At 36.6% G+C, this 14,767-nt stretch overlaps 1 protein-coding gene and 1 long non-coding RNA gene across 2 annotated transcripts; both read right to left on the reverse strand.

The window, feature by feature from the left end:
* Nucleotides 1-268: 268 nt before the first annotated feature.
* On the reverse strand, nt 269-4,434 carry LOC121775219 (glutamate decarboxylase). Its single transcript, XM_042172255.1, has 6 exons — nt 4,251-4,434; nt 3,939-4,143; nt 1,581-1,996; nt 1,241-1,494; nt 1,011-1,063; nt 269-935 (listed from the first exon to the last, which is right to left on the reverse strand). The coding sequence occupies exons 1-6, from the start codon at nt 4,334-4,336 to the stop codon at nt 465-467; spliced, it is 1,485 nt and encodes a 494-aa protein (XP_042028189.1). The 5' UTR covers nt 4,337-4,434; the 3' UTR covers nt 269-464.
* Nucleotides 4,435-12,039: 7,605 nt separating this feature from the next.
* LOC121773681 lies at nt 12,040-13,246 on the reverse strand. The gene is made up of 4 exons (XR_006044829.1): nt 13,068-13,246; nt 12,776-12,817; nt 12,337-12,643; nt 12,040-12,227 (listed from the first exon to the last, which is right to left on the reverse strand). It is a non-coding gene; the product is annotated as an uncharacterized LOC121773681 (long non-coding RNA).
* Nucleotides 13,247-14,767: the final 1,521 nt, after the last annotated feature.

The raw sequence follows: 14,767 nt of genomic DNA on the forward strand, positions 1-14,767 counted from the left end.
GCTATTGGTTGTTGTTATGATCTCTCAGCTGATTTCTCTCTCTCGTTTCTTCTCAAATGAACTCCTTGGATTGTAGCAATATTTATAGGGATTGTATCATGCAGTTGAAACTGCCATGAATGTGTAACAGCTTTAATAGCCGTTGCATAACAGAGTTTTGAACTCAAACTTCTTGACCATGTGTCGCACACTCCACGCTCGGTTCCGATGCACCCTCACTCGTTGTTATCATCACAAAACTCCTAACAGTAGGAGTATTATTCATATATTGAAAATAAGAAAATGAGGATTTACCAATAAGTTCTCATAATACACCAAACAATTCACGACTTTGCCATATCAAATACTCCATTAAAATACACATAATAGAGATACGTTGAAATTATAATGCTCCAAACCAGTAGCAATTCACCAAATTTTGTGGCTAAAAATAGTAGTGGTCGTCCAATAAGCAACAAAGTAGCTTAGCAAACTCCCTTCGTCTTTTTCTTGTTAGCAACCATTTTCTTCCAAGCATCGGTGACCTCCCTCTGCACTTCAAGGGCTGTCTTCTTCACCACAACAGCATGATTCTCGTCCGCGGCGAGCTTCTCGCTGACCTTAGACGGAAGCGTGTCGAGCTCGTGCAGAACCTTTTCGATGTCGAGGACAAGCCTCTCCGCCAGAGTCCGCGAGAAGTCCTCGCGGATCACAACGCGCAACACTGTGATGTGCTGCGCGTCCGGGGGCATTGTGTAGGCAGGGACGATCCACCCGTAGCGGCGGAGCATGTCCGAGATCTCGAACTCGTTGTGGCGGCTGTTGTCCGTGAGGCTGAACGCCACAAGTGGGACGCCGTGGTCCTTGGACACGATGGTGAAGCGCCCTGTTTTCTCGAGGCCTTCTTTTAGCACCATCGCATTTTCTTGGCAGTTTTCCATTATGTTGCGGTACCCCTGCATTTTATGGCTTGTTTCAGCATAAATTCTCACATTTTGTTCTAATAATTCTTCACCAAATGTAGTACTTACCTCATTACCCAAGCGAATGAGTTGATAGTATTGAGCAATTATTTGACTGGACCCTGAAAAATTTTTGAAACAACAAAATTAGGTGATGCATGCTTATACAATATATACTCCATTCTTCATTTCATAATGAAGGTGACTCACTTAACATACAAAACAACATCATGTAAAATTGCGTGTCAATCAAGAAAGGGATCATCTTCTTTCTTGGAACGGAGGGAGGATATATGTACCTTTGGAAAAGTTGAGAGTGAACGTGGGTTGATCCGATCCGAGATAATTGATGTGGAAAATGAGCTCATCGGGCAAGTCGTCTTTAGTCCTCCAAATTGCCCACCCGATACCTGCGTACACTAGCCCGTACTTGTGCCCGCTCACATTGATACTCTTCACCAGAGGCAATCTGAAGTCCCACTCCAATTCCGGGTACAAAAAGGGAGCAATGAAGCCACCACTAGCAGCATCCACATGAATGGGGGTGTCCCATCTGCCACATCAAAAACACCTCAAAACAAAATACTAGTGTGATCACTTTCTAATCTAACACGGGTTTATGTGAAAAAGATAACGCACCCTGTTTCCTTGTTCTTCTCAACCAAGAGGTCGTTGAGACGCTTAACGTCCTCGAATTCACCATTGAGGGTGGAGCCCAAGATGGCGGCGACACAGATAGTGTTCTCGTCGACCATCTCAACGGCCTTCTCGGGGTCCATGACGTAGTATCCCTCTGTTAGTTTGACCTCCTTGAGCTCCACTTCGAAATAGCGGGCGAATTTCTCCCAACATACTTGGACGTTGGCGCCTGTGACAATGTTGGGCTTGTCGTGGGGTTTCCCGAGCGCTTTCATCTTGTTCTGCCATTTTCTCTTGAATGCTAGACCGGCCAGCATTATGGCTTCCGATGATCCCACGGTTCCCACTCCCACCGCAGTCTCCTCATCTCCCAGTGGAGCGTTGAATAGATGCGCAATCATGTTCACACACCGGTTCTGCTCCCACAAAAGATTGAACATCGTTAAACTTTCATGCAGTGATGCAGGAAACAAGCATATTGCATACAGTACGTGTATATTGAAGTTTCATCATTGTAGATTTCATCATTGTAGATTTATTTCTAGTATAATACGTGTATGTTGATTTTCATAAAGTAGGAGGTCCATTCTTAATTCAATAATTTGCACCTGGTAATATGTACTCCTTTTCTGTTCCATTGTCGTCATTCAAATACTATAGTATATAATCTAATATATGAAGTACATAAATATTTCAATTTTATTACAACTAAAAAGGATAATGACTTATCTAAACACCATCTGTATGTTACAATTGCTTAAATTTTGTAAACGTAGCATCCTATTAGCTCCGTCACGCAAACACTTCACACAATTTTATTCCAATTTAATTACTAATATCTAAATATTTGATGCATTCAAAATAACATTTTAATGAATACACCGTAGCATATACGGAGTATTTAAGACAAGTCCCTCTCGTTTTACCCAACTTGATGGGGAACAAAAATTTCGGTTTCTTCTCCCTTAGTTGGGCCAGAGTTTGGACCACCATCAATCACGTTCGACAATGTTTAGTAAATTAAGCAAAAAACTTATTTTGCTACGAATTATTAGTTTTTTAAAGATATGATTGATTTATTTTATTTTCCACTTGAAATATATGTACAGAGATATACTAAAATTTTATTAGCTTGCGTAAATTGTCTAATATTCTTATACGTAAGTAAATAAATGGCTTCCTTCTGTCTACTAGATCTCATCAATCTTGGAATTATGAAATAATAATGCCTATGAAAGAAGAAATCAATAATAAAATTACGACAAAACATAAAGTTTGAAAATCTAATTAAATGAAAAGAATTAAATTTAAAATAGCATAAAAATCAGGGATCTATTTAATTATAGTCTTATGAAGTCACCATGAAATTCCAAATGGAATGATACACACGACGAATCAGTGGACAACCATTCAACCTTCATAATTCCTATATGATGATTAGTGGTTGGTCAAATACTCTCTCTCACTATAGCGTTATATTCGGCAAAACGAAAAAAAGGAATAAGTAAGTACTTTGCTATTGTCTGGTCCCAAAAAACAAAGAGAAATAATATTCGGCGATACAGCCTATTATTACAACCCCGACAATTCAATAATATTTTACTACTCCTTTGTTTATTATAATCACTAATGACATCCAAATATGTATACAATTGCAAATTAAATAATGTTAATCCGCATCTTGGAACGTGCTACCTAGCATCCATGATACGTGGTTGTTACAGGCCCCAAATATATATAGTCAATTCAATTGTGCACAATATATACATATACCATATTTGTTAAAATTGAATTTATTGACTAAACCAGAATAACCATTATCTTATTGATGTATTATAGTACTTACTACTATATGCTAGTATTTAAACTAATTAGGTGAGTTAGCCACTTAGCCATCGCGCTCACACATCGCAATCTCCAATCCATGATATTTAATTGATATGGCACATCTTTAAGAAATATCTTAGCTTCCAAAATAGTGCCTAATAAGTTGACGTGTTCAACTTAAGTTTAAAGTCAACAATACGTTTTAAATCATAATCACAAATATTTAATACAGTTAATTAGCAACATGCCAGCATCATATGATATCATCGATAATTTTATACGAATCATATGCATTTGTTTCATCAATGTGTCAAGCAAGTCGATGAAACTTTAGAAAAGTTAAAAAAAAGTTGGATGAAAATTGAAAAGCAAGTTGAAATCTATCTAGATCCAAAACATTTTCCTACTTAATCAATGAACAGCAAACAGATCTACTCTTATCTCTCAGAAAAGAGTGCGCAATGGATTAAAACTAATTAAGTAATCGCAAACGCAATTAAGTAATTGGGGAAGAATGAAGGAAAAGCTCGCCTGCAACTCGGTGGTGACGGGGTATTCATCCATGTCGACGTAGTTTTTGTTAATGGCGGCCAAAACCAGCTTGTCGCACTCCGGCTCCATCCAGGTGGTGACGAACGACGCGAGATTCAGCCTCGGATTTCCGTCGAGCATCAGCTCGTCATTGATGATCTGGAACGCCGCTTCCTTCGGGATCGAATTCTCCGACATTTTAAACCTAATTTCGCAGAATCGCGCGTAAATCCCGACGATTCACACAGAAGGGAAAAGCAGGGGAAACAGAGCAAGTGAAGACAGATCGATCTAATTTCACACAATAATTACCTCGGGAGAGAGTGGCGAACATATCGCGAAGCGAAAGTGGAGTGGACTGAGACGTCGGATTCCGAGGCGGTCTTCGAGAGAACCATGGCGCCGGTGGTGGTGGTGGAGTAGGAGACAAGGTAGTGTGCAAAATAGGAAGAAAATGAAATGAATCGAGGCTGATTGGTGTGTGGAAGCCGTGATATCGTACTACATATAGGAATTGGAGACGGGTGGGGATCCTCTACTGTGCATTTCAGCATAGCAGCCCCTACTGCTCCACACAAAGAAATAAAATAATAAAATAATAAAATAAAATAAAATAAAATAAAATAAATAAATATATATTATTTTAATTGTTTGTATGGAGCAGCAGGGGTTGCTGTGCTGAAATGCACAGCAGAAGATCCCACCCCATTAGAGAGGGTGGGATTAAACTTGGAATTGACTTGCAAACTTCAAAAATACTTGAAATAGAAATAGGTTGGCTCGTCCCATATAAATAGTCCATAAATATTAATAAATTAATTTATGGTTAAAATTGGCACTACCTCTTTTTATGAGTTAATGAATACTCCATTCATCCCAAGGTAATTGGAGCATCTCTTTGGGATACGTGATTTAAGAAATTGATTTTTTAAATGTTAAAGTGGAGAGAAGAAAGTAAGAGATTAATTAAAAACAAGAGAGATGAAGAAAAGTAAAGTAAGAGAGGGAATATAGTTTTTAAGAGTGTGGGATTAAACTTGGAATTGACTTGCAAACTTTAAAAATACTTGAAATAGAAATAGGTTGGCTCGTCCCATATAAATAGTCCATAAATATTAATAAATTAATTTATGGTTAAAATTGGCACTACCTTTTTTTATGAGTTAATGAATACTCCATTCATCCCAAGGTAATTGGAGCATCTCTTTTGAATACGTGATTTAAGAAATTGATTTTTTAAATGTTAAAGTGGAGAGAAGAAAGTAAGAGATTAATTAAAAACAAGAGAGATGAAGAAAAGTAAAGTAAGAGAGGGAATATAGTTTTTATCAAAAAAGGAATATGACTCAACTACCTTGAGATGAAGAGAGTATAAGTTTGAAGACCGCGCAATGGAGGATTCAAACCCGAGACCTTTGATCTCGGACATTACCTCTCTACCGCTTGGTCAATTCACACACTCTAAAATTGACACTCCATCTATCTTGAAATGGTTGTCATACTTGAACGATAACACAAGATTTAAGATAGTTGCATTGTTTAATGGGTTAAATAAAAAAAATATTAAATGCATTAATGAAGAAAGAAAGAAACAAAAAGACAATTTGAAATAATAATAATAATAATAATAATAATAATAATAATAATAATAATAATAATAATAATAATAATATGCTCAGAGGTGTTAATGATAATTTACTTTTTTTTAGGAACGGAAATGCGACAAATTAAAAATTGTGACATTAATCCACAGCAGAATAGAAATATTATTTTTTGGCTACTTGGCTATTTAAAAATGTGTGTGGAAACTGGAAAGGAATATGAATTGAACTTTGCCATGTATTCGCAAAGCCGCGTCTCCCGTTTATTATACTAGTCAAATACAGATTGCTAATATTTTAGTCAGTAGTTTTTTACTTGAGTTTTGAAAATATGTGTGTGAAACAATTAAATACTATTGTCCAAAATTTCATTATTGGAGTTCTTAACTTAAAAAAGAAGAAGATGACTTTAGATAGATCGAGAAAATCATAGTGTATCATCCGTTCCGCTCCGCTTTAATAGAGACGTTCCATTTTCTGCACTCCTCTACATTATTCTTTCTTTTAATTTATTTTTTTTATATTTTAATTATTTATTAGTATTATTTTTCTAAACAAATGCAGAAGATAAAACACCTCTATTATTAACATGGAACCGGGTACTATATTTTAATGTATGGATTGATATGCGTGCGTATTGAGCGTGAAAAATTTCTACAACTAGTCTACTTTCGAAATTGCTCTGACAAAATTCTATCACCATAAATAAGCAGTGGACATTAATATATAGGATAATGTTTGTCACCTTCAACCCATAAAACCAAGTCTTCCAATCATGTATAATCAAGGCTTGGAACACGACTATTCAAATGTTTGGATTGTAAAAAAAATCCAAAATTGTAGTATTCCTATTAGTTAATAAACAAGTTGTAATTTGAAAACACATCACTCAGATTTGAATCTTACCAATAATTTATACATAGTGTTTGTTACAACAACTATTCTTTTCAAACTGATTTACCTCTAATTTGTTGTTTGCAGCAAATTAATTATTGCACAATATCAAAATTTACCTAGTGCACGTCTCATATATCAATTGCAAGTTGCAAACAATATAAGCATAAAAAATGGCGTCCGTCCCGGCGGACGTCCGCGCGGGACGTCTGCCATTGTGCAAGGTTGCGACGGATACAGACGTCCGCGGAGCGGGGACGTCCGCCATTGTGCAAGGTCGCGACGGATACAGACGTCCGCGGCGTTCCGCGGACGTCCGTAGCGGCGTCCGTGCGGACGTCCGCCATTGCGGAGACACGACGGACGTCCGTGCTGACGTCCCGATTTTTTAATTTTTTAATTTTTTTGTTTAAAAGTCTATATACACGGCTCGTTGAACTTCATTTTATTCGCACCACTTGTTTTAACAAGTTTCTCTCTCTCTAAATTTCTTTTGTATATCCGTAATGGCTGGTAGTGGTAGTGGTAGTGGTGGGCATTATGAACACATGATGCGACTGATTCATGCACGTGTGCGGGAGGCAGCGGATAGGGAGGAACAAGCGGCCTTGGATCCGGCGGTACCTCGACCCATCCATCGTCGATCTATAGTACCCCGGGACCACCTCGCTGCACACCGTCGATTGTACGAAGATTACTTCGCTCCGGAGCCACGATATGGGGAGAACATGTTCCGGCGACGTTGTAGGATGCATCGTCCGCTCTTTCTGCGTATCGTGGGCGCTTTAGAGCGTCGATATGGGTATTTCAGGGTGCGGGAGGATGCGGCTGGTAAACCCGGCCACACGCCGATTCAAAGTGCACTGCCGCAATCAGGCAGTTGCCATACGAAGGCGCGACCGACATGTTTGACGAGTACCTCCACATCGACGAGACAACAGCCCGCGAGTGCCTGAAGTATTTTTGTCAGGGCGTTAGGAGATATTCGGGGATATGTATCTTCGGATGCCTACCTCCGAAGATTGTTAGGCTCTGCTGGATATGCACGGGAATCAGCACGGGTTTCCGGGAATGTTGAGCAGCATAGATTGTATGCACTGGGAATGGAAGAATTGCCCCGCTGCCTGGAAAGGGATGTACACTACTGGTTTCAAGACCAAGAAGCCCACGATGATCCTTGAAGCGGCCGCTGACTACCGGCTGTAGATTTGACATGCCTATTTTGGAGTAGCCGGGTCTAACAACGACATCAACGTCCTCCAGTCGTCTCCCCTTTTCAACGACCAGTGCATGGGCGTCGGTCCGGCCGTCAATTTCGTCGCCAACGGCAACCAGCATAGTATGAGCTATTATTTGGCGGATGGGATATACCCGATGTGGCCCGTCGTTGTGAAGACAATCAGATGCCCAACGGATGAAAAGAAGATATACTTTGCGCAACGTCAGGAGGTAGCGCGCAAGGATGTGGAACGGGCATTTGGTGTGCTCCAGTCTCGATGGGCGGCAGTGAAGGGTCCATCACGGCTGTGGTATGTTGACAGCATCGCCGACATCATGTACGCATGTATTATCATGCACAACATGATTGTCGAAGATGAAGGTCCAGAGCGCTGACTGATTGGGCCAATGATGATGCTGATGCTGCTGGTCCAAGCCACGGTGTGGCAACTGGCAATGTACGAATGGGGATACCCCATGACGATGTCGATCGAGTCCGTGCATTCGCCGACATGCGCCAAAAACAAGCCCATGTTCGTGTCCAGAATGATATAATTGAAGAAGTATGGCAGCGGAGGGGTCGTCGTTGATGGAGTTTTTAATTGTTGAAATGTATTTTTTTATTTTGGTGTAATGTACTTTTCTTTTTTTTTAATTAATGAATTTTTAATTCGTATTCGTTTCAAATTTTTAATTCCGTAAATTGTTTAAATCCGTAAATTGTTTAATTTGTGAATTTTTATTAATGTGGGAAGTCCGTCGGGATGTCCTTGGGGATGTCCGTCACTGTACAGTAGGATGTCCGTATGACGTGGCATCCGCAGTGGGAAGTCCGTATGACGTGGCAGAAGGTGTTTTTGGGATATCCGCACCAGTGCGGATGTCCTTAGTAGTACTCACTGTTTACTTTTAGTTGGTTATAATATTATATGCATACAGAATTTTGTTATCTTCACTACTTCGTTAACCCCGAATTGCATTTTATTATTTTCAGAAAAATGGAAAAAGGAAAAAAACGTCTGATTCTGATATTATGATTTATAAACTACTCCGCACTTTTCATCTTAGTTCAAGTCAATTACTTAATTAAATAATTCAATGTCGTGCACTATTAAAATGCATCTATTAAAAAAAATCTATAGAATATCCTTCTTTTGGGATGGAATGATATATAGATCGCCAGCATGCTTTTAACACGAATGCACTTTTCATTTTTTAATCAAACTCAAATATTTGTCGTCATATTGTTATTCTACTCAAAATATAATATATTTGTGGTGAAGCAAACCATATCCCACATCGGAGAATGGACAAGAGTTGCAAGCATATAAATGGGCTATCCCAACTCCATTAGTATGAGGCCTTTTGGGGAGTACCCCAAGAGCAAAACCGTGAGGGCTTTGCCTAAAGCGGACAATATCATACTAATGTGGAGTTCGGGTGTGCACCACCGGGACCCAACAATATTATTAAAAAAATAAATTGTGAGCATATACCACTCAAAAATTGGCAGTAAGATATTAAAATTCCACGGTGAATTGATATTCAAGTTATTTGGTGGGCGCCTTTACAATATTATTTTTTAGAGTTAATTAGAAAAAAAATATATATATATAAAAAATAGTTGTGATTACGCTTTATTCCCCTGTCACCTGTTAAAAAGAAAACTTTTTAAATGAAAGAAAATGAGAAAATAAAGAAGGATAGAAAAAGAAATTGGTCGGTTAAAATCAGACATGTCAAGGTAAATTCGGCTGAACTATTAATTTACTACATGGTTTAATTGTGTCTAAATCATGGGAGGAACTTTTTATGTGATCCATAAATTAAAATTTTCAATAGATTTTTGGTGAGTGTAAAATAAACAAAAGCACAATCATTAGGTGAAAGATGGAATATCAAAATAAACCTTCAAAATGCACAACATTAAAAGAAACTACATTAGCCCATAATTTTGATTAATTTAGGAATTTTAAATTGCATTCACATAATCGACAAGAATAAATTACAATCAACTCATAACAACAAGAAATTGGTACGTGACCAGCAGCATGAAGGGTACAAAAAGCATTCATTGGCTAATTGTGTGAATGTATGGGAGAAAGACTAATTCTGTTAAAATATAAATATCTTTTTAATGATGTCCCATCCATTTTGATGGAGACATAGATCCATAACAATTTCTTCAATAAATAAAACACGTTAATACCAAGTCAACTTATTAAACTATTATTTGATGAAATTAATTTCCGTGGGAGCCGGAACAAACACGTATTCGACAACGTTAGGTTTGTTTTATTGCACAGACTTTGAGCCTTTTTCTAAAAAAATGTATTTTAAAATTATTTATTAGTATTTCATATAAATTGCAATTACATAATTAAAATACAAATTCATTTATAAAAGTTGTGTGATTAAAATTCCTACAAATTATATAATTAAAAACAAAAGGAGCATAGTTTAAATCTTAAAATACTTAATTTAAATCCTAGAATATCATTATTAAAATATAGAAAAAATAATCTTATGAATCCAATTGTTTCGCCAAACTTATAAGAAGATACTAATGGTTCTCCCTCTGTTTCTCGTTCATTTGGGATTGATCTTGCGAATTATCTGTTGGTGGCTATTTTTCAAAAAAATAAAATCAAATTTCAAATTAAAAAATGTTGATTTTTTTTTTGGCACATTTGCACTTCCGGCGCATGCTGCAAAGTTGTGGCACGGTGCATGGAAGGGCGAACTCGGCCCATGTGCCGTTGGCAAGACTCGAGCCGTCACTGACGGGCATTTTGTGGAGCCCGAATACCACATGTTCTAACTCAGTGGCGGATCTGGGGGGGGGGGGCAGGAGGGGGCGGTCGCCCCCTCCGTGCGACTATTTTTCCCTTATCGGGATGTAATTTTACCATGTCCGCCCCCTCCGTTTGCCTCCGGCGTCGCCCCGAATAACCAAAAAAATAGCCATGTCCGCACTAAACCAAGCTAATATTATATATTCCGCCCTCTCCATTTCCGGATCCTGAATCCGCCACTGTTCTAACTAGTCGGTATTCTAAGAATAACATATCTTAACTATGTAATTTGACAAATGAAATGCAGTTAAGGTTAGTAAAACGTAAAATATTTTTTGTAAAATTAATAAATTAAGAATTTGAATTATCTCGTGTGATTTATTACTAAAATATTATGATAACAAAAGTGTAAAGTTATTTATTTCACTTTCAGCCATAACATATTTCCATGTTGTTTTGTCTTTTGAAAGACCCTTCTAACTTTCAACCATATCATGGCTTAAATGATGGTTGAGACAGGCGGACCTTGAAACAGCGCACTTGATATTTTATTTTCTAAAAGATCTTTATCCTCCATTTATTCCATTTACAATTACTAATAGTTAGTACATCGTCTATAAAAATTAATTACGTTCTATTGTTGATAAATTACTCCTTTAATAAGACTAATCTCATTTACCAAATTTTACAATCACTTTTTTCTCTATTGTTTCTATATTTTTTAAATTCTGCATTAAAACAATGTGGACTATCAAGAATATTGATTACGGATGGATCATGGATAATATTGTGTTAAGTACTCCATCAAATATCACGGAAAAAGACGAAAAAGGATTTATATTTATTTTTTTAAAACTTAAGAGAGAATTACACTCTGAAACACTATTTTTGAGTAAAGTAATATGCTCTTCAACTTGCTTTGTAAGAGTTTGGAAAGGTAAGACCTCAATTTTCTGATAATCTATTAACCATGAACCAATGTATAAAGCTAAACCAAAAAAGATGAAAAAGGAAAAGAATATTTGAATATCCCCTTCATTCGATACTTAGGGCCTGTTGAAGTTGCTATATATGGGTAGAAAATGGTGTATTTCTGGGCTTAAACCTTTGTTCATGTTTCTTGTTGATTTTAAAGTCAACCCGAGAAATAGATTTGGGCCCGCACTGTTTGTGATATTTTAGTGATATTTTAATTTAGAATTGAGGCGGCTTCATATAAATACTACTCCACACTGCAATGATCTTTTTTTACCTATGAACGCAAGGTTTATTTTTTGAGTGGAACAATATTTCCTTATAGTATATAACTCACATTAATATGTCTATTCTTTACATATACTCAGAATTAGGGATGTCAATCGGGCCAACCCGTTCGGGTTCGGGCTAACCCGTTCGGGTTGTCGGGCCATTCGGGTGCGGGCTATTCGGGTTATGAATTTTTCGGGTTGTAAAAATTTAACCCTAACCCTAACCCTTCGGGTTTCGGGCTAACCCGTCGGGTTATTCGGGGCAAAGTGTTTTTAAAAAGCTCGCATAGTAAAAAATACTAAGTGAGCTACATATAAATTACTTTCATGTCAATCTATGTTCAAATTTAAAACTAAAGATATTAAAGTACGATAAGTATTCAAATATCACCAAGGTTTAGCCCATTACATGTTTAAGAGAAACAACGAAGTACAATTAAAATAAAGTCTAAGCATTTGAATGACGCTCTTCCACATCAATAACATCTGAAGCATCAACTGGATCATTGGCATCGAGCTCATAGTCTTCATCATCTATTAAAAAAAAGATATTATATAGTTTTTGATAATTTAAGATAAAAAAAAACTTACCAAAAAAAAGATATCATATAATTGTTGATAATTTAAGATAAAAAAAACTTACCATTGGAATATCCACGCAACCAATTACGTAAACAAATAAGAGCTTGCACTTTTTCAGGAAGGAGCCTATTTCTGTATTTATTTAAAACATGCGCTCCAATACTAAATGAAGATTCTGATGCTACCGTTGTTATAGGAATGCTTAGCACATCACATGCCATTGTAGACAGTTCTCCAAAGCGGGATGCATTATCCCTCCAATACTTGAGTAAATCAAGCTCACCATTTTCAGCCATCTGACCTTCCTCCAAATAAACATCCAACGGTGACTTTGCTTCACAAGTTGCACCTGCTTGATTCTTATATATCTACAACATTAATATTAGAAAATAGTCAAAATCATAAATAAAACACAACTATAAATGCATGAAACTAAACTGTAAAAAAATAGCAAAATGTATAATAATTGGAGTAAATGTTAAAGAGGTAGAGAACTTTACCTTTGACCTCTGCTGCTTCTTATTTTCCTGTATGGACTCACCCTATATTTGAGAAATGATATTTATCTCAGTTAGTGAATTTTGTTGATATCCATCTAATAAAATAGCGTGAGGAGGATATAGCAGCAGGGGTGGTTCATACGAATCCAAACCCCAAACCCAAATATCTTTCCGAAAGAAATCTACTTTACTAATTATACCTCTTAATTCCAATTTTGGATCCACAATTTAACAATAGATTAGCATAAATTGAAGGAAATATCAGAGATGAAAGGAGACAGAAATCGTTGACCTCAAGTTGCTCCGGCGATCTCCGTCGTCGACAGTGAGGAAGGCGTGACTGAGATATTAAACTGAGATCACAGATTCACAGTTATTCCCTAGATGCGGACTGAGATTTGAGAAAGAAGGGAGTTGGATTTAGAAAAAGACGGCGCATTCATATAAGGTAAGAAACCCTAGATGAAGTTAAATCACTAAATATCAATATTATTATTTTTAAATAGCAACCCGATGGGCCAACCCGCAGCCCGACCGGGTCAGCCCGACCAACCCGAAAACCCGATCGGGTCAGCCCGAATAGCCCGATTTCAAATTCGGGCTACAAAATTGCAACCCTAACCCTATATTTTTACCGGTCTATTCGGGCTAGCCCATCGGATCCGGGTTAGATTGACATCCCTACTCAGAATGGATCACCTAGACCTAATACATTATATGCTAGTACAATTTTTAACACGCCGCTATATAAAGGAAACGTGGATTTCTATTTATGCAAAGTAAAACTATTTCCATTATCATATTTCTCCTACACTTTTTTTTCTCTATAATTTTCTTCCTTTTTCTCTCTACATTTTTTAATCCAAATAATTATGTCAATTTTTGTAATAAAATATTTAATCATGTCAATTTTTCATTGATTAAAGGTCAATTTTGGTCCTAAACATATGACAAAAATACGAATTTGGTCTAAAACATTCACTTTATGAAAAACAGGTCCATAACAAATGAAAATGTCGACGAAGTAGTCTTTTTTTTTACGGTTCAGTCAAAACACTAATGGTCAACGCTAATTGCACAGTGGTATGATCGTTAATTTTTTTACGGAACCGTAAAAAAAGGACCACTCCGACAAGGATTTCATTTGTTATGGACATATTTTTCAAAAAGTGAATGTTTTGAACCAAATTCATATTTTAGTCATATATTTAGAATCAAAATTGATCTTTACTCTTTTTTATTTCTCCCTAAAATTTACTATAAAAAGATTAAACTTTTACTTATTCCAATATAATTTGTCTATTGTACTCTCTCCCCCTCCTATTTGTAATCTAAATAATTGTGTTAAGTTTTAGGAGTATTAAAATAATAATCGGATCCAAATTTTAATCATCTCAAAATATTCATACTAAAGGGTCAAAATTTAATATTTTCCAAATTATGTAAAAGGATCAACTTTCATTTATTTTATTATTTCATTTTTATTTATTGAAATAACTGTAAGGAATTCTTGTATTCATCTAATTATGAGCGCAGCGGAAATAGCATACAAGAATTAAATCTTACTTGTTGTGTTGTTTTCTTCGATTGATTGAATCTTGTAGGTTGAACCCACTACTATCGAGGTCCACGTGCAATCCAATCCGATGTAGGAACTATCCTGGTACAATCGCTATGTAAGAGAAATGTATGAATTCTCTCTACAAAGCTTTACGTATTTTTCTATCTTGTGACTTTTTTGTTCTCTTTGGTGTGTCCCTTCACGTTCTCCACAAAGGAGAATATAAACAGAAAATGAGAAGATGAATAGCCACATGGGCTTTGGGCCAATGGGGCTTATGAATAAATATAATAATTGTCCAACTATAATTATATAACTCATATATTAATTTAATTCTAGCTCATTTCCTTTCAGTCTTCCACTTGGTCTAGCATTAGATATAATACGCAGCTCCAACTTTGTATCCTTGAGCGGAATAGTAATACACATGA

The sequence above is a fragment of the Salvia splendens genome, chromosome 17 (genome assembly GCF_004379255.2).
Source record: "Salvia splendens isolate huo1 chromosome 17, SspV2, whole genome shotgun sequence".
In the NCBI taxonomy this organism is placed as follows: domain Eukaryota; kingdom Viridiplantae; phylum Streptophyta; class Magnoliopsida; order Lamiales; family Lamiaceae; genus Salvia; species Salvia splendens.

Bases quoted from the DNA above. Each gene is read 5' to 3' on its own strand.
- LOC121775219 (XM_042172255.1), bottom strand. From the start codon at position 4,336: ATGGTTCTCTCGAAGACCGCCTCGGAATCCGACGTCTCAGTCCACTCC. The intron at 4,144-4,250 runs GTAATTATTGTG...CTGCGAAATTAG, and splicing joins GTTCGCCACTCTCTCCCGAG to GTTTAAAATGTCGGAGAATT. The intron at 1,997-3,938 runs GCGAGCTTTTCC...TTGTGGGAGCAG, and splicing joins CCGTCACCACCGAGTTGCAG to AACCGGTGTGTGAACATGAT.